Here is a 24136-nt window from a genome sequence, read left to right as displayed (position 1 = left end):
TAATGGAATAGAACATTTGTACATGGCGAAATGCATATGTAAATACACGATTATAATGGAATAGAACATTTGTACATGGCGAAATGCATATGTAAATACACGATTATAATGGAATAGAACATTTGTACATGGCGAAATGCATATGTAAATACATGATTATAATGGAATAGAACATTTGTACATGGCGAAATGCATATGTAAATACACGATAATAATGGAATAGAACATTTGTACATGGCGAAATGCATATGTAAATACATAAGAATAATGGAATAGAACATTTGTACATGGCGAAATGCATATGTAAATACATGATTATAATGGAATAGAACATTTGTACATGGCGAAATGCATATGTAAATACATGATAATAATGGAATAAAACATTTGTACATGGCGAAATGCATATGTAAATACATGATAATAATGGAATAGAACATTTGTACATGGCGAAATGCATGTAAATACATGATAATAATGGAATAAAACATTTGTACATGGCGAAATGCATATGTAAATACATGATAATAATGGAATAAAACATTTGTACATGGCGAAATGCATATGTAAATACATGATAATAATGGAATAAAACATTTGTACATGGCGAAATGCATATGTAAATACATGATAATAATGGAATAGAACATTTGTACATGGCGAAATGCATATGTAAATACATGATAATAATGGAATAAAACATTTGTACATGGCGAAATGCATATGTAAATACATAATAATAATGGAATAAAACATTTGTACATGGCGAAATGCATATGTAAATACATGATAATAATGGAATAGAACATTTGTACATGGCGAAATGCATATGTAAATACATGATTATAATGGAATAGAACATTTGTACATGGCGAAATGCATGTGTAAATACATGATTATAATGGAATAGAACATTTGTACATGGCGAAATGCATATGTAAATACATGATAATAATGGAATAGAACATTTGTAAATGGCGAAATGCATATGTAAATACATGATAATAATGGAATAGAACATTCGTACATGGCGAAATGCATATGTAAATACACGATTATAATGGAATAGAACATTTGTACATGGCGAAATGCATATGTAAATACACGATTATAATGGAATAAAACATTTGTACATGGCGAAATGCATATGTAAATACACGATTATCATGGAAGAGAACATATGTACATGGCGAAATGCATATGTAAATACACGATTATAATGGAATAAAACATTTGTACATGTCGAAATGCATATGTAAATACATGATTATAATGGCATAGAACATTTGTACATGGCGAAATGCATATGTAAATACATGATTATAATGGCATAGAACATTTGTACATGGCGAAATGCATATGTAAATACATGATTATAATGGCATAGAACATTTGTACATGGCGAAATGCATATGTAAATACATGATTATAATGGCATAGAACATTTGTACATGGCGAAATGCATATGTAAATACATGATTATAATGGCATAGAACATTTGTACATGGCGAAATGCATATGTAAATACACGATTATAATGGCATAGAACATTTGTACATGGCGAAATGCATATGTAAATACATGATTATAATGGAATAGAACATTTGTACATGGCGAAATGCATGTGTAAATACACGATTATAATGGAATAAAACATTTGTACATGGCGAAATGCATATGTAAATACATGATTATAATGGCATAGAACATTTGTACATGGCGAAATGCATATGTAAATACATGATTATAATGGCATAGAACATTTGTACATGGCGAAATGCATATGTAAATACATGATAATAATGGAATAGAACATTTGTACATGGCGAAATGCATATGTAAATACACGATTATAATGGAATAGAACATTTGTACATGGCGAAATGCATGTGTAAATACATGATTATAATGGAATAGAACATTTGTACATGGCGAAATGCATATGTAAATACACGATTATAATGGCATAGAATATTTGTACATGGCGAAATGCATATGTAAATACATGATAATAATGGAATAGAACATTTGTACATGGCGAAATGCATATGTAAATACATGATAATAATGGAATAGAACATTTGTACATGGCGAAATGCATATGTAAATACATGATTATAATGGAATAGAACATTTGTACATGGCGAAATGCATGTGTAAATACATGATAATAATGGAATAGAACATTTGTACATGGCGAAATGCATATGTAAATACACGATTATAATGGAATAGAACATTTGTACATGGCGAAATGCATATGTAAATACATGATAATAATGGAATAGAACATTTGTACATGGCGAAATGCATATGTAAATACATGATAATAATGGAATAGAACATTTGTACATGGCGAAATGCATATGTAAATACATGATTATAATGGAATAGAACATTTGTACATGGCGAAATGCATATGTAAATACATGATAATAATGGAATAAAACATTTGTACATGGCGAAATGCATATGTAAATACATGATAATAATGGAATAGAACATTTGTACATGGCGAAATGCATGTAAATACATGATAATAATGGAATAAAACATTTGTACATGGCGAAATGCATATGTAAATACATGATAATAATGGAATAAAACATTTGTACATGGCGAAATGCATATGTAAATACATGATAATAATGGAATAAAACATTTGTACATGGCGAAATGCATATGTAAATACATGATAATAATGGAATAGAACATTTGTACATGGCGAAATGCATATGTAAATACATGATAATAATGGAATAAAACATTTGTACATGGCGAAATGCATATGTAAATACATAATAATAATGGAATAAAACATTTGTACATGGCGAAATGCATATGTAAATACATGATAATAATGGAATAGAACATTTGTACATGGCGAAATGCATATGTAAATACATGATTATAATGGAATAGAACATTTGTACATGGCGAAATGCATGTGTAAATACATGATTATAATGGAATAGAACATTTGTACATGGCGAAATGCATATGTAAATACATCATAATAATGGAATAGAGCATTTGTACATGGCGAAATGCATATGTAAATACATGATAATAATGGAATAGAACATTTGTACATGGCGAAATGCATATGTAAATACATGATAATAATGGAATAGAACATTTGTACATGGCGAAATGCATATGTAAATACATGATAATAATGGAATAAAACATTTGTACATGGCGAAATGCATATGTAAATACATGATAATAATGGAATAGAACATTTGTACATGGCGAAATGCATATGTAAATACATGATTATAATGGAATAGAACATTTGTACATGGCGAAATGCATGTGTAAATACATGATAATAATGGAATAGAACATTTGTACATGGCGAAATGCATATGTAAATACACGATTATAATGGCATAGAACATTTGTACATGGCGAAATGCATATGTAAATACATGATTATAATGGAATAGAACATTTGTACATGGCGAAATGCATGTGTAAATACATGATTATAATGGAATAGAACATTTGTACATGGCGAAATGCATATGTAAATACATGATAATAATGGAATAGAACATTTGTACATGGCGAAATGCATATGTAAATGCACGATTATAATGGCATAGAACATTTGTACATGGCGAAATGCATATGTAAATACATGATTATAATGGAATAGAACATTTGTACATGGCGAAATGCATATGTAAATGCACGAATATAATGGAATAGAACATTTGTACATGGCGAAATGCATATGTAAATGCACGAATATAATGGCATAGAACATTTTTACATGGCGAAATGCATATGTAAATACACGATTATAATAGAATAGAACATTTGTACATGGCGAAATGCATATGTAAATACATGATTATAATGGCATAGAACATTTGTACATGGCGAAATGCATATGTAAATACACGATTATAATGGCATAGAACATTTGTACATGGCGAAATGCATATGTAAATACACGATTATAATGGCATAGAACATTTGTACATGGCGAAATGCATATGTAAATACATGATTATAATGGAATAGAACATTTGTACATGGCGAAATGCATGTGTAAATACATGATTATAATGGAATAGAACATTTGTACATGGCGAAATGCATATGTAAATACATGATTATAATGGAATAAAACATTTGTACATGGCGAAATGCATGTGTAAATACATGATTATAATGTAATAGAACATTTGTACATGCCCAAATGCATATGTAAATACACGATTATAATGGAATAAAACATTTGTACATGGCGAAATGCATATGTAAATACACGATTATAATGGAATAGAACATATGTACATGGCGAAATGCATATGTAAATACATGATTATAATGGCATAGAACATTTGTACATGGCGAAATGCATATGTAAATACACGATTATAATGGAATAAAACATTTGTACATGGCGAAATGCATATGTAAATACACGATTATAATGGAATAAAACATTTGTACATGGCGAAATGCATATGTAAATACATGATTATAATGGCATAGAACATTTGTACATGGCAGAATGCATATGTAAATACATGATAATAATGGAACAGAACATTTGTACATGGCGAAATGCATATGTAAATACATGATTATAATGGAATAGAACATTTGTACATGGCGAAATGCATGTGTAAATACATGATTATAATGGCATAGAACATTTGTACATGGCGAAATGCATATGTAAATACATGATTATAATGGCATAGAACATTTGTACATGGCGAAATGCATATGTAAATACATGATTATAATGGAATAGAACATATGTACATGGCGAAATGCATATGTAAATACACGATTATAATGGAATAAAACATTTGTACATGGCGAAATGCATATGTAAATACACGATTATAATGGAATAGAACATTTGTACATGGTGAAATGCATATGTAAATACACGATTATAATGGAATAAAACATTTGTACATGGCGAAATGCATATGTAAATACACGATTATAATGGAATAGAACATTTGTACATGGTGAAATGCATATGTAAATACACGATTATAATGGAATAGAACATTTGTACATGGCGAAATGCATATGTAAATACATGATTATAATGGCATAGAACATTTGTACATGGTGAAATGCATATGTAAATACACGATTATAATGGAATAGAACATATGTACATGGTGAAATGCATATGTAAATACACGATTATAATGGAATAGAACATTTGTACATGGTGAAATGCATATGTAAATACACGATTATAATGGAATAGAACATTTGTACATGGTGAAATGCATATGTAAATACACGATTATAATGGAATAAAACATTTGTACATGGCGAAATGCATATGTAAATACATGATTATAATGGAATAGAACATTTGTACATGGTGAAATGCATATGTAAATACACGATTATAATGGAATAAAACATTTGTACATGGCGAAATGCATATGTAAATACATGATTATAATGGCATAGAACATTTGTACATGGCGAAATGCATATGTAAATACATGATTATAATGGAATAAAACATTTGTACATGGCGAAATGCATATGTAAATACACGATTATAATGGAATAGAACATTTGTACATGGTGAAATGCATATGTAAATACACGATTATAATGGAATAGAACATTTGTACATAGTGAAATGCATATGTAAATACACGATTATAATGGAATAGAACATTTGTACATGGCGAAATGCATATGTAAATACATGATTATAATGGAATAGAACATTTGTACATGGCGAAATGCATATGTAAATACATGATTATAATGGAATAGAACATTTGTACATGGCGAAATGCATATGTAAATACATGATTATAATGGAATAGAACATATGTACATGGCGAAATGCATATGTAAATACATGATTATAATGGAATAGAACATATGTACATGGCGAAATGCATATGTAAATACATGATTATAATGGCATAGAACATTTGTACATGGCGAAATGCATATGTAAATACATGATTATAATGGCATAGAACATTTGTACATGGCGAAATGCATATGTAAATACATGATTATAATGGAATAGAACATATGTACATGGCGAAATGCATATGTAAATACATGATTATAATGGAATAGAACATATGTACATGGCGAAATGCTTATGTAAATACATGATTATAATGGAATAGAAAATATGTACATGGCGAAATGCATATGTAAATACATGATAATAATGGAATAAAACATTTGTACATGGCGAAATGCATATGTAAATACATGATAATAATGGAATAGAACATTTGTACATGGCGAAATGCATATGTAAATACATGATTATAATGGAATAGAACATTTGTACATGGCGAAATGCATGTGTAAATACATGATAATAATGGAATAGAACATTTGTACATGGCGAAATGCATATGTAAATACATGATAATAATGGAATAAAACATTTGTACATGGCGAAATGCATATGTAAATACATGATAATAATGGAATAGAACATTTGTACATGGCGAAATGCATATGTAAATACATGATAATAATGGAATAAAACATTTGTACATGGCGAAATGCATATGTAAATACATAATAATAATGGAATAAAACATTTGTACATGGCGAAATGCATATGTAAATACATGATAATAATGGAATAGAACATTTGTACATGGCGAAATGCATATGTAAATACATGATTATAATGGAATAGAACATTTGTACATGGCGAAATGCATATGTAAATACATGATTATAATGGAATAGAACATTTGTACATGGCGAAATGCATATGTAAATACACGATTATAATGGAATAGAACATTTGTACATGGCGAAATGCATATGTAAATACACGATTATAATGGAATAGAACATTTGTACATGGCGAAATGCATATGTAAATACACGATTATAATGGCATAGAACATTTGTACATGGCGAAATGCATATGTAAATACATGATTATAATGGCATAGAACATTTGTACATGGCGAAATGCATATGTAAATACACGATTTTAATGGAATAGAACATTTGTACATGGCGAAATGCATATGTAAATACACGATTTTAATGGAATAGAACATTTGTACATGGCGAAATGCATATGTAAATACATGATTATAATGGCATAGAACATTTGTACATGGCGAAATGAATATGTAAATACATGATTATAATGGCATAGAACATTTGTACATGGCGAAATGCATATGTAAATACATGATTATAATGGAATAGAACATTTGTACATGGCGAAATGCATGTGTAAATACATGATTATAATGGAATAGAACATTTGTACATGGCGAAATGCATATGTAAATACATGATTATAATGGCATAGAACATTTGTACATGGCGAAATGCATATGTAAATACATGATTATAATGGAATAGAACATTTGTACATGGCGAAATGCATATGTAAATACACGATTATAATGGAATAAAACATTTGTACATGGCGAAATGCATATGTAAATACACGATTATAATGGAATAAAACATTTGTACATGGCGAAATGCATATGTAAATACACGATTATAATGGAATAAAACATTTGTACATGGCGAAATGCATATGTAAATACACGATTATAATGGAATAGAACATTTGTACATGGCGAAATGCATATGTAAATACACGATTATAATGGCATAGAACATTTGTACATGACGAAATGCATATGTAAATACACGATTATAATAGCATAGAACATTTGTACATGGCGAAATGCATATGTGAACACACGATTATAATGGAATAGAACATTTGTACATGGCGAAATGCATATGTAAATACACGATTATAATGGCATAGAACATTTGTACATGGCGAAATGCATATGTGAATACACGATTATAATGGAATAGAACATTTGTACATGGCGAAATGCATATGTAAATACATGATTATAATGGCATCGAACATTTGTACATGGCGAAATGCATATGTAAATGCACGAATATAATGGCATAGAACATTTGTACATGGCGAAATGCATATGTAAATGCACGAATATAATGGCATAGAACATTTGTACATAGTGAAATGCATATGTAAATACACGATTATAATGGAATAGAACATTTGTACATGGCGAAATGCATATGTAAATACACGATTATAATGGCATAGAACATTTGTACATGGCGAAATGCATATGTAAATACACGATTATAATGGAATAGAACATTTGTACATGGCGAAATGCATATGTGAACACACGATTATAATGGCATAGAACATTTGTACATGGCGAAATGCATATGTAAATACACGATTATAATGGCATAGAGCATTTGTACATGGCGAAATGCATATGTAAATACACGATTATAATGGCATAGAACATTTGTACATGGCGAAATGCATATGTAAATACATGATTATAATAGAATAAAACATTTGTACATGGCGAAATGCATATGTAAATATACGATTATAATGGATATAGAACATTTGTACATTGCGAAATGCATATGTAAATGCATGATTATAATGGCATAGAACATTTGTACATGGCGAAATGCATATGTAAATGCACGAATATAATGGCATAGAACATTTGTACATGGCGAAATGCCTATGTAAATACACGATTATAATAGCATAGAACATTTGTACATGGCGAAATGCATATGTAAATACACGATTATAATGGCATAGAACATTTGTACATGGCGAAATGCATATGTAAATGCACGATTATAATGGAATAGAACATTTGTACATGGCGAAATGCATATGTGAACACACGATTATAATGGCATAGAACATTTGTACATGGCGAAATGCATATGTAAATACACGATTATAATGGAATAGAACATTTGTACATGGCGAAATGCATATGTAAATACACGATTATAATGGAATAGAACATTTGTACATGGCGAAATGCATATGTAAATGCACGAATATAATGGAATAGAACATTTTTACATGGCGAAATGCATATGTAAATACACGATTATAATAGAATAGAACATTTGTACATGGCGAAATGCATATGTAAATACACGATTTTAATGGAATAGAACATTTGTACATGGCGAAATGCATATGTAAATACATGATTATAATGGCATAGAACATTTGTACATGGCGAAATGAATATGTAAATACATGATTATAATGGCATAGAACATTTGTACATGGCGAAATGCATATGTAAATACATGATTATAATGGAATAGAACATTTGTACATGGCGAAATGCATGTGTAAATACATGATTATAATGGAATAGAACATTTGTACATGGCGAAATGCATATGTAAATACATGATTATAATGGCATAGAACATTTGTACATGGCGAAATGCATATGTAAATACATGATTATAATGGAATAGAACATTTGTACATGGCGAAATGCATATGTAAATACACGATTATAATGGAATAAAACATTTGTACATGGCGAAATGCATATGTAAATACACGATTATAATGGAATAGAACATATGTACATGGCGAAATGCATATGTAAATACACGATTATAATGGAATAAAACATTTGTACATGGCGAAATGCATATGTAAATACATGATTATAATGGCATAGAACGTTTGTACATTCCGAAATGCATATGTAAATACATGATTATAATGGAATAAAACATTTGTACATGGCGAAATGCATATGTAAATACACGATTTTAATGGAATAGAACATTTGTACATGGCGAAATGCATATGTAAATACACGATTATAATGGCATAGAACATTTGTACATGGCGAAATGCATATGTAAATACATGATTATAATGGAATAAAACATTTGTACATGGCGAAATGCATATGTAAATACACGATTTTAATGGAATAAAACATTTGTACATGGCGAAATGCATATGTAAATACATGATTATAATGGCATAGAACATTTGTACATGGCGAAATGCATATGTAAATACATGATTATAATGGCATAGAACATTTGTACATGGCGAAATGCATATGTAAAAACATGATTATAATGGAATAGAACATTTGTACATGGCGAAATGCATGTGTAAATACATGATTATAATGGCATAGAACATTTGTACATGGCGAAATGCATATGTAAATACACGATTATAATGGAATAGAACATTTGTACATGGCGAAATGCATATGTAAATACATGATTATAATGGCATAGAACATTTGTACATGGCGAAATGCATATGTAAATACATGATTATAATGGAATAGAAAATTTGTACATGGCGAAATGCATGTGTAAATACATAATTATAATGGCATAGAACATTTGTACATGGCGAAATGCATATGTAAATACATGATTATAATGGAATAGAACATTTGTACATGGCGAAATGCATATGTAAATACATGATTATAATGGCATAGAACATTTGTACATGGCGAAATGCATATGTAAATACACGATTATAATGGAATAGAACATTTGTACATGGCGAAATGCATATGTAAATACATGATTATAATGGCATAGAACATTTGTACATGGCGAAATGCATATGTAAATACATGATTATAATAGAATAGAACATTTGTACATGGCGAAATGCATATGTAAATACACGATTATAATGGAATAAAACATTTGTACATGGCGAAATGCATATGTAAATACACGATTTTAATGGAATAGAACATTTGTACATGGCGAAATGCATATGTAAATACATGATTATAATGGCATAGAACATTTGTACATGGCGAAATGCATATGTAAATTCATGATTATAATGGAATAGAACATTTGTACATGGCGAAATGCATGTGTAAATACATGATTATAATGAAATAAAACATTTGTACATGGCGAAATGCATATGTAAATACACGATTATAATGGAATAAAACATTTGTACATGGCGAAATGCATATGTAAATACACGATTATAATGGAATAAAACATTTGTACATGGCGAAATGCATATGTAAATACACGATTATAATGGAATAAAACATTTGTACATGGCGAAATGCATATGTAAATACACGATTATAATGGAATAAAACATTTGTACATGGCGAAATGCATATGTAAATACACGATTATAATGGAATAGAACATTTGTACATGGCGAAATGCATATGTAAATACACGATTATAATGGCATAGAACATTTGTACATGACGAAATGCATATGTAAATACACGATTATAATAGCATAGAACATTTGTACATGGCGAAATGCATATGTGAACACACGATTATAATGGAATAGAACATTTGTACATGGCGAAATGCATATGTAAATACACGATTATAATGGCATAGAACATTTGTACATGGCGAAATGCATATGTGAATACACGATTATAATGGAATAGAACATTTGTACATGGCGAAATGCATATGTAAATACATGATTATAATGGCATCGAACATTTGTACATGGCGAAATGCATATGTAAATGCATGAATATAATGGCATAGAACATTTTCTCATGGCGAAATGCATATGTAAATACACGATTATAATGGAATAGAACATTTGTACATGGCGAAATGCATATGTAAATACACGATTATAATGGCATAGAACATTTTCACATGGCGAAATGCATATGTAAATACACGATTATAATGGAATAGAACATTTGTACATGGCGAAATGCATATGTGAACACACGATTATAATGGAATAGAACATTTGTACATGGCGAAATGCATATGTAAATACACGATTATAATGGCATAGAGCATTTGTACATGGCGAAATGCATATGTAAATACACGATTATAATGGCATAGAACATTTGTACATGGCGAAATGCATATGTAAATACATGATTATAATAGAATAAAACATTTGTACATGGCGAAATGCATATGTAAATACACGATTATAATAGAATAGAACATTTGTACATGGCGAAATGCATATGTAAATACACGATTATAATGGCATAGAACATTTGTACATGGCAAAATGCATATGTAAATACACGATTATAATGGAATAGAACATTTGTACATGGCGAAATGCATATGTAAATACACGATTATAATGGCATAGAACATTTGTACATGGCGAAATGCATATGTAAATACATTATTATAATGGAATAGAACATTTGTACATGGCGAAATGCATATGTAAATACACGATTATAATGGAATAGAACATTTGTACATGGCGAAATGCATATGTAAATACATTATTATAATGGAATAGAACATTTGTACATGGCGAAATGCATATGTAAATACACGATTATAATGGAATAGAACATTTGTATATGGCGAAATGCATATGTAAATACACGATTATAATGGCATAGAACATTTGTACATGGCGAAATGCATATGTAAATACATGATTATAATGGAATAAAACATGAGTACATGGCGAAATGCATATGTAAATACACGATTTTAATGGAATAGAACATTTGTACATGGCGAAATGCATATGTAAATACATGATTATAATGGCATAGAACATTTGTACATGGCGAAATGCATATGTAAATACATGATTATAATGGCATAGAACATTTGTACATGGCGAAATGCATATGTAAATACATGATTATAATGGAATAGAACATTTGTACATGGCGAAATGCATGTGTAAATACATGATTATAATGGCATAGAACATTTGTACATGGCGAAATGCATATGTAAATACATGATTATAATGGAATAGAACATTTGTACATGGCGAAATGCATATGTAAATACATGATTTTAATGGCATAGAACATTTGTACATGGCGAAATGCATATGTAAATACATGATTATAATGGAATAGAAAATTTGTACATGGCGAAATGCATGTGTAAATACATGATTATAATGGCATAGAACATTTGTACATGGCGAAATGCATATGTAAATACATGATTATAATGGAATAGAACATTTGTACATGGCGAAATGCATATGTAAATACATGATTATAATGGAATAGAAAATTTGTACATGGCGAAATGCATATGTAAATACATGATTATAATGGCATAGAACATTTGTACATGGCGAAATGCATATGTAAATACATGATTATAATGGAATAGAACATTTGTACATGGCGAAATGCATATGTAAATACACGATTATAATGGAATAAAACATTTGTACATGGCGAAATGCATATGTAAATACACGATTTTAATGGAATAGAACATTTGTACATGGCGAAATGCATATGTAAATACATGATTATAATGGCATAGAACATTTGTACATGGCGAAATGCATATGTAAATACATGATTATAATGGAATAGAACATTTGTACATGGCGAAATGCATGTGTAAATACATGATTATAATGAAATAAAACATTTGTCCATGGCGAAATGCATATGTAAATACACGATTATAATGGAATAAAACATTTGTACATGGCGAAATGCATATGGAAATACACGATTATAATGGAATAAAACATTTGTACATGGCGAAATGCATATGTAAATACACGATTATAATGGAATAAAACATTTGTACATGGCGAAATGCATATGTAAATACACGATTATAATGGAATAAAACATTTGTACATGGCGAAATGCATATGTAAATACACGATTATAATGGAATAGAACATTTGTACATGGCGAAATGCATATGTAAATACACGATTATAATGGCATAGAACATTTGTACATGACGAAATGCATATGTAAATACACGATTATAATAGCATAGAACATTTGTACATGGCGAAATGCATATGTGAACACACGATTATAATGGAAAAGAACATTTGTACATGGCGAAATGCATATGTAAATACACGATTATAATGGCATAGAACATTTGTACATGGCGAAATGCATATGTGAATACACGATTATAATGGAATAGAACATTTGTACATGGCGAAATGCATATGTAAATACATGATTATAATGGCATCGAACATTTGTACATGGCGAAATGCATATGTAAATGCATGAATATAATGGCATAGAACATTTTCACATGGCGAAATGCATATGTAAATACACGATTATATTGGAATAGAACATTTGTACATGGCGAAATGCATATGTAAATACACGATTATAATGGCATAGAACATTTTCACATGGCGAAATGCATATGTAAATACACGATTATAATGGAATAGAACATTTGTACATGGCGAAATGCATATGTGAACACACGATTATAATGGAATAGAACATTTGTACATGGCGAAATGCATATGTAAATACACGATTATAATGGCATAGAGCATTTGTACATGGCGAAATGCATATGTAAATACACGATTATAATGGCATAGAACATTTGTACATGGCGAAATGCATATGTAAATACATGATTATAATAGAATAAAACATTTGTACATGGCGAAATGCATATGTAAATACACGATTATAATAGAATAGAACATTTGTACATGGCGAAATGCATATGTAAATACACGATTATAATGGCATAGAACATTTGTACATGGCAAAATGCATATGTAAATACACGATTATAATGGAATAGAACATTTGTACATGGCGAAATGCATATGTAAATACACGATTATAATGGCATAGAACATTTGTACATGGCGAAATGCATATGTAAATACATTATTATAATGGAATAGAACATTTGTACATGGCGAAATGCATATGTAAATACACGATTATAATGGAATAGAACATTTGTACATGGCGAAATGCATATGTAAATACATGATTATAATGGAATAAAACATGAGTACATGGCGAAATGCATATGTAAATACACGATTTTAATGGAATAGAACATTTGTACATGGCGAAATGCATATGTAAATACATGATTATAATGGCATAGAACATTTGTACATGGCGAAATGCATATGTAAATACATGATTATAATGGCATAGAACATTTGTACATGGCGAAATGCATATGTAAATACATGATTATAATGGAATAGAACATTTGTACATGGCGAAATGCATGTGTAAATACATGATTATAATGGCATAGAACATTTGTACATGGCGAAATGCATATGTAAATACATGATTATAATAGAATAAAACATTTGTACATGGCGAAATGCATATGTAAATACACGATTATAATAGAATAGAACATTTGTACATGGCGAAATGCATATGTAAATACACGATTATAATGGCATAGAACATTTGTACATGGCAAAATGCATATGTAAATACACGATTATAATGGAATAGAACATTTGTACATGGCGAAATGCATATGTAAATACACGATTATAATGGCATAGAACATTTGTACATGGCGAAATGCATATGTAAATACATTATTATAATGGAATAGAACATTTGTACATGGCGAAATGCATATGTAAATACACGATTATAATGGAATAGAACATTTGTACATGGCGAAATGCATATGTAAATACATGATTATAATGGAATAAAACATGAGTACATGGCGAAATGCATATGTAAATACACGATTTTAATGGAATAGAACATTTGTACATGGCGAAATGCATATGTAAATACATGATTATAATGGCATAGAACATTTGTACATGGCGAAATGCATATGTAAATACATGATTATAATGGCATAGAACATTTGTACATGGCGAAATGCATATGTAAATACATGATTATAATGGAATAGAACATTTGTACATGGCGAAATGCATGTGTAAATACATGATTATAATGGCATAGAACATTTGTACATGGCGAAATGCATATGTAAATACATGATTATAATGGAATAGAACATTTGTACATGGCGAAATGCATATGTAAATACATGATTTTAATGGCATAGAACATTTGTACATGGCGAAATGCATATGTAAATACATGATTATAATGGAATAGAAAATTTGTACATGGCGAAATTAATGTGTAAATACATGATTATAATGGCATAGAACATTTGTACATGGCGAAATGCATATGTAAATACATGATTATAATGGAATAGAACATTTGTACATGGCGAAATGCATATGTAAATACATGATTATAATGGAATAGAACATTTGTACATGGCGAAATGCATATGTAAATACATGATTATAATGGAATAGAACATTTGTACATGGCGAAATGCATATGTAAATACACGATTATAATGGAATAAAACATTTGTACATGGCGAAATGCATATGTAAATACACGATTTTAATGGAATAGAACATTTGTACATGGCGAAATGCATATGTAAATACATGATTATAATGGAATAGAAAATTTGTACATGGCGAAATGCATATGTAAATACATGATTATAATGGAATAGAACATTTGTACATGGCGAAATGCATATGTAAATACACGATTATAATGGAATAAAACATTTGTACATGGCGAAATGCATATGTAAATACACGATTTTAATGGAATAGAACATTTGTACATGGCGAAATGCATATGTAAATACATGATTATAATGGAATAGAAAATTTGTACATGGCGAAATGCATATGTAAATACATGATTATAATGGCATAGAACATTTGTACATGGCGAAATGCATATGTAAATACACGATTATAATGGAATAGAACATTTGTACATGGCGAAATGCATATGTAAATACATGATTATAATGGAATAGAAAATTTGTACATGGCGAAATGCATATGTAAATACATGATTATAATGGCATAGAACATTTGTACATGGCGAAATGCATATGTAAATACATGATTATAATGGAATAGAACATTTGTACATGGCGAAATGCATATGTAAATACACGATTATAATGGAATAAAACATTTGTACATGGCGAAATGCATATGTAAATACACGATTTTAATGGAATAGAACATTTGTACATGGCGAAATGCATATGTAAATTCATGATTATAATGGAATAGAACATTTGTACATGGCGAAATGCATGTGTAAATACATGATTATAATGAAATAAAACATTTGTACATGGCGAAATGCATATGTAAATACACGATTATAATGGAATAAAACATTTGTACATGGCGAAATGCATATGTAAATACACGATTATAATGGAATAAAACATTTGTACATGGCGAAATGCATATGTAAATACACGATTATAATGGAATAGAACATTTGTACATGGCGAAATGCATATGTAAATACACGATTATAATGGCATAGAACATTTGTACATGACGAAATGCATATGTAAATACACGATTATAATAGCATAGAACATTTGTACATGGCGAAATGCATATGTGAACACACGATTATAATGGAATAGAACATTTGTACATGGCGAAATGCATATGTAAATACACGATTATAATGGCATAGAACATTTGTACATGGCGAAATGCATATGTGAATACACGATTATAATGGAATAGAACATTTGTACATGGCGAAATGCATATGTAAATACATGATTATAATGGCATCGAACATTTGTACATGGCGAAATGCATATGTAAATGCACGAATATAATGGCATAGAACATTTGTACATGGCGAAATGCATATGTAAATGCACGAATATAATGGCATAGAACATTTTCACATGGCGAAATGCATATGTAAATACACGATTATAATGGAATAGAACATTTGTACATGGCGAAATGCATATGTAAATACACGATTATAATGGCATAGAACATTTTCACATGGCGAAATGCATATGTAAATACACGATTATAATGGAATAGAACATTTGTACATGGCGAAATGCATATGTAAATACACGATTATAATGGAATAGAACATTTTCACATGGCGAAATGCATATGTAAATACACGATTATAATGGAATAGAACATTTGTACATGGCGAAATGCATATGTGAACACACGATTATAATTGAATAGAACATTTGTACATGGCGAAATGCATATGTAAATACACGATTATAATGGCATAGAGCATTTGTACATGGCGAAATGCATATGTAAATACACGATTATAATGGCATAGAACATTTGTACATGGCGAAATGCATATGTAAATACATGATTATAATAGAATAAAACATTTGTACATGGCGAAATGCATATGTAAATACACGATTATAATAGAATAGAACATTTGTACATGGCGAAATGCATATGTAAATACACGATTATAATGGAATAGAACATTTGTACATGGCGAAATGCATATGTAAATACATGATTATAATGGCATAGAACATTTGTACATGGCGAAATGCATATGTAAATACATGATTATAATGGCATCGAACATTTGTACATGGCGAAATGCATATGTAAATGCACGAATATAATGGCATAGAACATTTGTACATGGCGAAATGCATATGTAAATACATGATTATAATAGAATAAAACATTTGTACATGGCGAAATGCATATGTAAATACACGATTATAATAGAATAGAACATTTGTACATGGCGAAATGCATATGTAAATACACGATTATAATGGCATAGAACATTTGTACATGGCAAAATGCATATGTAAATACACGATTATAATGGAATAGAACATTTGTACATGGCGAAATGCATATGTAAATACACGATTATAATGGAATAGAACATTTGTACATGGCGAAATGCATATGTAAATACATTATTATAATTGAATAGAACATTTGTACATGGCGAAATGCATATGTAAATACACGATTATAATGGAATAGAACATTTGTACATGGCGAAATGCATATGTAAATACACGATTATAATGGCATAGAACATTTGTACATGGTGAAATGCATATGTAAATACACGATTATAATGGAATAGAACATTTGTACATGGCGAAATGCATGTGTAAATACATTACTATAATGGAATAGAACATTTGTACATGGCGAAATGCATATGTAAATACACGATTATAATGGAATAGAACATTTGTACATGGCGAAATGCATATGTAAATACATGATTATAATGGCATAGAACATTTGTACATGGCGAAATGCATATGTAAATACACGATTATAATGGAATAGAACATTTGTACATGGCGAAATGCATACGTAAATACACGATTATAATGGCATAGAACATTTTCACATGGCGAAATGCATATGTAAATACACGATTATAATGGAATAGAACATTTGTACATGGCGAAATGCATATGTAAATACACGATTATAATGGAATAGAACATTTGTACATGGCGAAATGCATATGTAAATACACGATTATAATGGCATAGAGCATTTGTACATGGCGAAATGCATATGTAAATACACGATTATAATGGCATAGAACATTTGTACATGGCGAAATGCATATGTAAGTACATGATTATAATAGAATAAAACATTTGTACATGGCGAAATGCATATGTAAATATACGATTATAATGGCATAGAACATTTGTACATTGCGAAATGCATATGTAAATGCACGAATATAATGGCATAGAACATTTGTACATGGCGAAATGCATATGTGAATACACGATTATAATGGCATAGAACATTTGTACATGGCGAAATGCATATGTAAATACACGATTATAATGGCATAGAACATTTGTACATGGCGAAATGCATATGTAAATGCACGATTATAATGGAATAGAACATTTGTATATGGCGAAATGCATATGTGAACACACGATTATAATGGCATAGAACATTTGTACATGGCGAAATGCATATGTAAATACACGATTATAATGGAATAGAACATTTGTACATGGCGAAATGCATATGTAAATACACGATTATAATGGAATAGAACATTTGTACATGGCGAAATGCATATGTAAATGCACGAATATAATGGAATAGAACATTTTTACATGGCGAAATGCATATGTAAATACAGGATTATAATAGAATAGAACATTTGTACATGGCGAAATGCATATGTAAATACACGATTATAATGGCATAGAACATTTGTACATGGCGAAATGCATATGTAAATACACGATTATAATGGCATAGAACATTTGTACATGGCGAAATGCATATGTAAATGCACGAATATAATGGCATAGAACATTTGTACATGGCGAAATGCATATGTAAATACACGATTATAATGGCATAGAATATTTGTACATGGCGAAATGCATATGTGAACACACGATTATAATGGAATAGAACATTTGTACATGGCGAAATGCATATGTAAATACATGATTATAATGGAATAGAACATTTGTACATGGCGAAATGCATATGTAAATGCACGATTATAATGGAATAGAACATTTGTACATGGCGAAATGCATATGTAAATACATGATTATAATGAAATAGAACATTTGTACATGGCGAAATGCATATGTAAATACACGATTATAATGGCATAGAACATTTGTACATGGCGAAATGCATATGTGAATTCACGATTATAATGGAATAGAACATTTGTACATGGCGAAATGCATATGTAAATACACGATTATAATGGAATAGAACATTTGTACATGGCGAAATGCATATGTAAATACATGATTATAATGGCATAGAACATTTGTACATGGCGAAAAGCATATGTGAATTCACGATTATAATGGAATAGAACATTTGTACATGGCGAAATGCATATGTAAATACACGATTATAATGGAATAGAACATTTGTACATGGCGAAATGCATATGTAAATACATGATTATAATGGAATAGAACATTTGTACATGGCGAAATGCATATGTAAATACATGATTATAATGGAATAGAACATTTGTACATGGCGAAATGCATATGTAAATACACGATTATAATGGCATAGAACATTTGTACATGGCGAAATGCATATGTGAATACACGATTATAATGGAATAGAACATTTGTACATGGCGAAATGCATATGTAAATACACGATTATAATGGCATAGAACATTTGTACATGGCGAAATGCATATGTGAATACACGATTATAATGGAATAGAACATTTGTACATGGCGAAATGCATATGTAAATACATGATGCTGTCCTAAATTTCATTGTTCGTTTTGTCATGTAGTCTTTTTGTTCTCTTATAACCAATTCTTGAACTTTTTCTTTTCCAGTAATTTTTTTTCTGGTTGGCGTTGTTGTGTACTGCAAAAGCTGGGACCATTATCTCGTCCGACGGAACTGTCACATTGAGCCTGGCATGTACAAGATATACTTGGAGCGACTTCGCTGGTCTTATGTTCTACTATGTCTTGTTCTCCTCATCATCCTCATCATAGTAGTATTTTCGGTCGCAATCGAACAGACTATCATGCAAAACACATCAACGTCGAGACGTGAGTACAAGCGATTTATTTCATTGCATCTAACCTTTTACTAATTAATATATTTTAATATGCCTTTTTTTGCTTGAAAGAATGTGTTAGAGAGAGCGAGAGAGAGAGAGACGGGGGAGGAGAGTGGGGTAGTGAAAGATGGTTTGTAGGATGCAATTTCAATGCAGAGATATATCGGATATAAGCAGATTGAAAGCAAAAAGACATACAAAAGTGAAAATGAAATTAGTTTTTCATTATTTTCCCTATTATTATTATTATTATTATTATTATTATTATTATTATTATTATTATTAGTAGTAGTAGTAGTATAATTATTATTATTAGTATAATTATTATTATTATTATTATTATTGTTATTATTAGTAATTTTATTATTATTAGTATTATTATTAGTATAATTATTATTATTAGTATAATTATTATTATTGTTAGTAGTAGTATTAGTATTATTATTGCTATTATTATTACTATTAGTAGTAGTATTATTATTATTAGTAGTAGTAGTATTATTAGTTGGAGTGTTATTATTAGTAGTAGTAGTATTATTAGTAGTAGTAGTATTATTAGTATTGTTATTATTATTATTATTAGTAGTAGTAGTATAAGTATTATTATTGTTATTATTAGTATTATTATTGTTATTATTATCATTAGTAGTAGCAGTAGTAATACTATTGGCTCACATGGAGCTTTCACACAAGTCAACAATCGATCTGATTGGAAACCTGTGGTGTTCTCTGGAAGCTGAGTGACAACAAGTCTCCCCAGATGTCAAGCTCTCTCCACCTCCTTCGATAGCATTTGCAAATGAATTTGCATCATCGCAACAGCCGCTTACCATTGATTTCTCGCTGGTAGTGGTCATTGATTTATACTGGAATTTGAGTGGCACTCAGCCTCTCCAAAGTCCCAGTTCTCTTTGCGCTTGTCCAGCCGAGGTCTGGTTGGCGCTCGCTCCTCGGTCTTTCAGTCCTTATTTACCCTTCTCGGTCCTTTGGTATCATTTTTTATTGGGGGGATCGGTGATGAAACAATGGGGGGGGGGTGCATGATGGGGGTGTAGAACTTGTAGATATGCAGCTTCGGTATTCTTCATTCTCTGTAACGCTTATTCGTTATATTGTCTTCTTGTATTATTTTCCGCATTCAAGGGTTTTCCTTAATATTTCAGTCGTTTTCATTATCGTTAGTCGTTGTACTTTTGCAGTTATTCCTCTGATTCCATTTTCTGCCATTCTTTTTTCGAAGTTTTTCGGAATTGTTCCTAGTGATCCTACTATTATCGGTACTATTTTGATTTTCTTCATCATCCAAATCCCTTTTAACTCTCTGGCTAGCTCTGTGTATTTGTTTCGTTTCTCATTTTCTTTCATACTCACCCTGTGCTCACCCTGTGGTCAGTAGAGTTTTGTTTATGTCGGATTTGGTTGTTCTGTTTTTGTTTTTCCTCCGTTCACATTTTGGTAGAATTGGCTTTCATTGGTTTCAAATGTTCTGTTTTGTTTGCATTGTTCAGATTTATATCTATATCGTCTCAATCTCGCTTCTTTTGCTTTTATTTTTTGGTCCAGTTCTTCATATTTCTTGTTTAGCCTCTCCCTGTCAGTTACGTTTCCAATATTCCGTTTTCTCCACTTTGCTTTCTTCCCGTTGATCATTTTGATTTCTCTTTTATGTTTGTGTATTTGGGTTTCTAGTCTTATTTCCCATCCAGGTTTTGTCGGTCCGCTTGTCCCCGGTTGTTTTTCTGATTTGAGTTTCATACTTACCATTTTGGTGCCTGCGTAAATCAGGTTGTTTAAGTCTGTGATTGTATTTGTTGGGATATGTGGGAGGAGTTTGTTACCTTCTCTGTTTCTTTTTAATTTCTTCTGCTCTTGGTTCCTTAACAATGGGAGCTTTGTTTTTTCCTCGTTCATCAGCTGTATTATTTTATTTATTTCATTTGCTTCATTCTCTGTTAGTTCTGTTTCATTGTTCTCGGTTTCCACGCTTGTAGACTTCGTTCTTTGTTGGTTCTCGGCCTTTGGTGTTTTTACTTGTGAGGCTTCAACTTGTGGGGTTGCTCTACGTGTGGTTCCGTTGGGGGATGCTTCTTATTCAGTTTCATCATTTATTTTTCGCTGAATTTCTGCTAGTTCTAGTTTAGAGAGCCAGCCTTTCTTGAGTATTAGTCTTGCTTGGTCCACAATTCTTTGTTCTGTCGTATGGTAGTCACTGGATAGGTCCCATAGTTCTTTCATTTGTTTCCGGTAACCTCCATATCTATATTTAGGATAACTTCTATAGTAGCATTCCATTACGAGTCTATTCTCTTTTGTTGTCCATTTCTTTCTTCGGTTTTTTTCCGTTTGATGGTTATCATAGCTGTGCTGTGCTTGTTCGGTATCATTTTGTTCCCTGAAATTAGAGGTTATACTTACCTGTTCAGCGTCCATGTCATTTGAGTTTCTGAAACTAGAAAGTTAGCCAACATTCGCTACTGAAGGAGCACCTGCTGATCATGACACCCAGATCTTTCTTCTGGGTCCCATGGTTTAGATTATTTGTAATTGACATTTTTCATGTTTTGGTGTTTGTGGTAATACCGAGCCCAGAATTGTTTTATATGTGGCTCTAATGCAGGGATAGTGTAAAGTTCCCATGTATACAAAAGGTATTGTGCACTATCACATAAATATAGGACATTGGAGACATAAAAAAAATAATAATAATTTAACTAACTATTCTACTTGGTAAAAGTCGAAAGTAATGCTCTGAAAGAGGGCGTTTGAAGATAGGTCTACCTTACACCATACTGTTTAACCGCTGGAAATGTTGTATGGAAAAAGAGGAGGAAGGCAATTTTCCGCGCCGCTTTGGTAGTATTTAATTCCCTCGTTCAAAGGCGGAGCAAATTTCTACGTCAATATTGGTAAAACGTCTGGTTTCTGTTATAAATTCGAACTAACATTTAACTAGAAAATTCGCCCGTCGCCCGTCTGGATATTTTTGCTTTCATTTTTAGAGGATTTTCATTAAATTTGAATTGACAAACAGAATTATACGTTTATATCGA

The 24136-nt window shown here is 30.4% G+C and overlaps 1 protein-coding gene across 3 annotated transcripts in view; it reads left to right on the top strand.

The window, feature by feature from the left end:
• The window catches only part of LOC145245940 (peptidoglycan recognition protein 1-like), a 141043-nt gene that overhangs the window by 59434 nt on the left and 57473 nt on the right, over positions 1 to 24136 (top strand). For all 3 annotated transcript variants that reach the window (XM_080107698.1, XM_080107700.1, XM_080107699.1), the window contains one exon: positions 20854 to 21075. In XM_080107698.1, coding sequence (XP_079963824.1) covers positions 20854 to 21075 — 222 coding nt within the window. The remainder of the gene's footprint in view (positions 1 to 20853; positions 21076 to 24136) is intronic.

This window comes from Euprymna scolopes, chromosome 23 (assembly GCF_053919585.1).
Source record: "Euprymna scolopes isolate OS-2025 chromosome 23, ASM5391958v1, whole genome shotgun sequence".
Taxonomy (NCBI): domain Eukaryota; kingdom Metazoa; phylum Mollusca; class Cephalopoda; order Sepiida; family Sepiolidae; genus Euprymna; species Euprymna scolopes.
The sequence above is the reverse complement of the archived record's forward strand: the minus strand, read 5'-3'. Positions and strand labels throughout refer to the sequence as shown.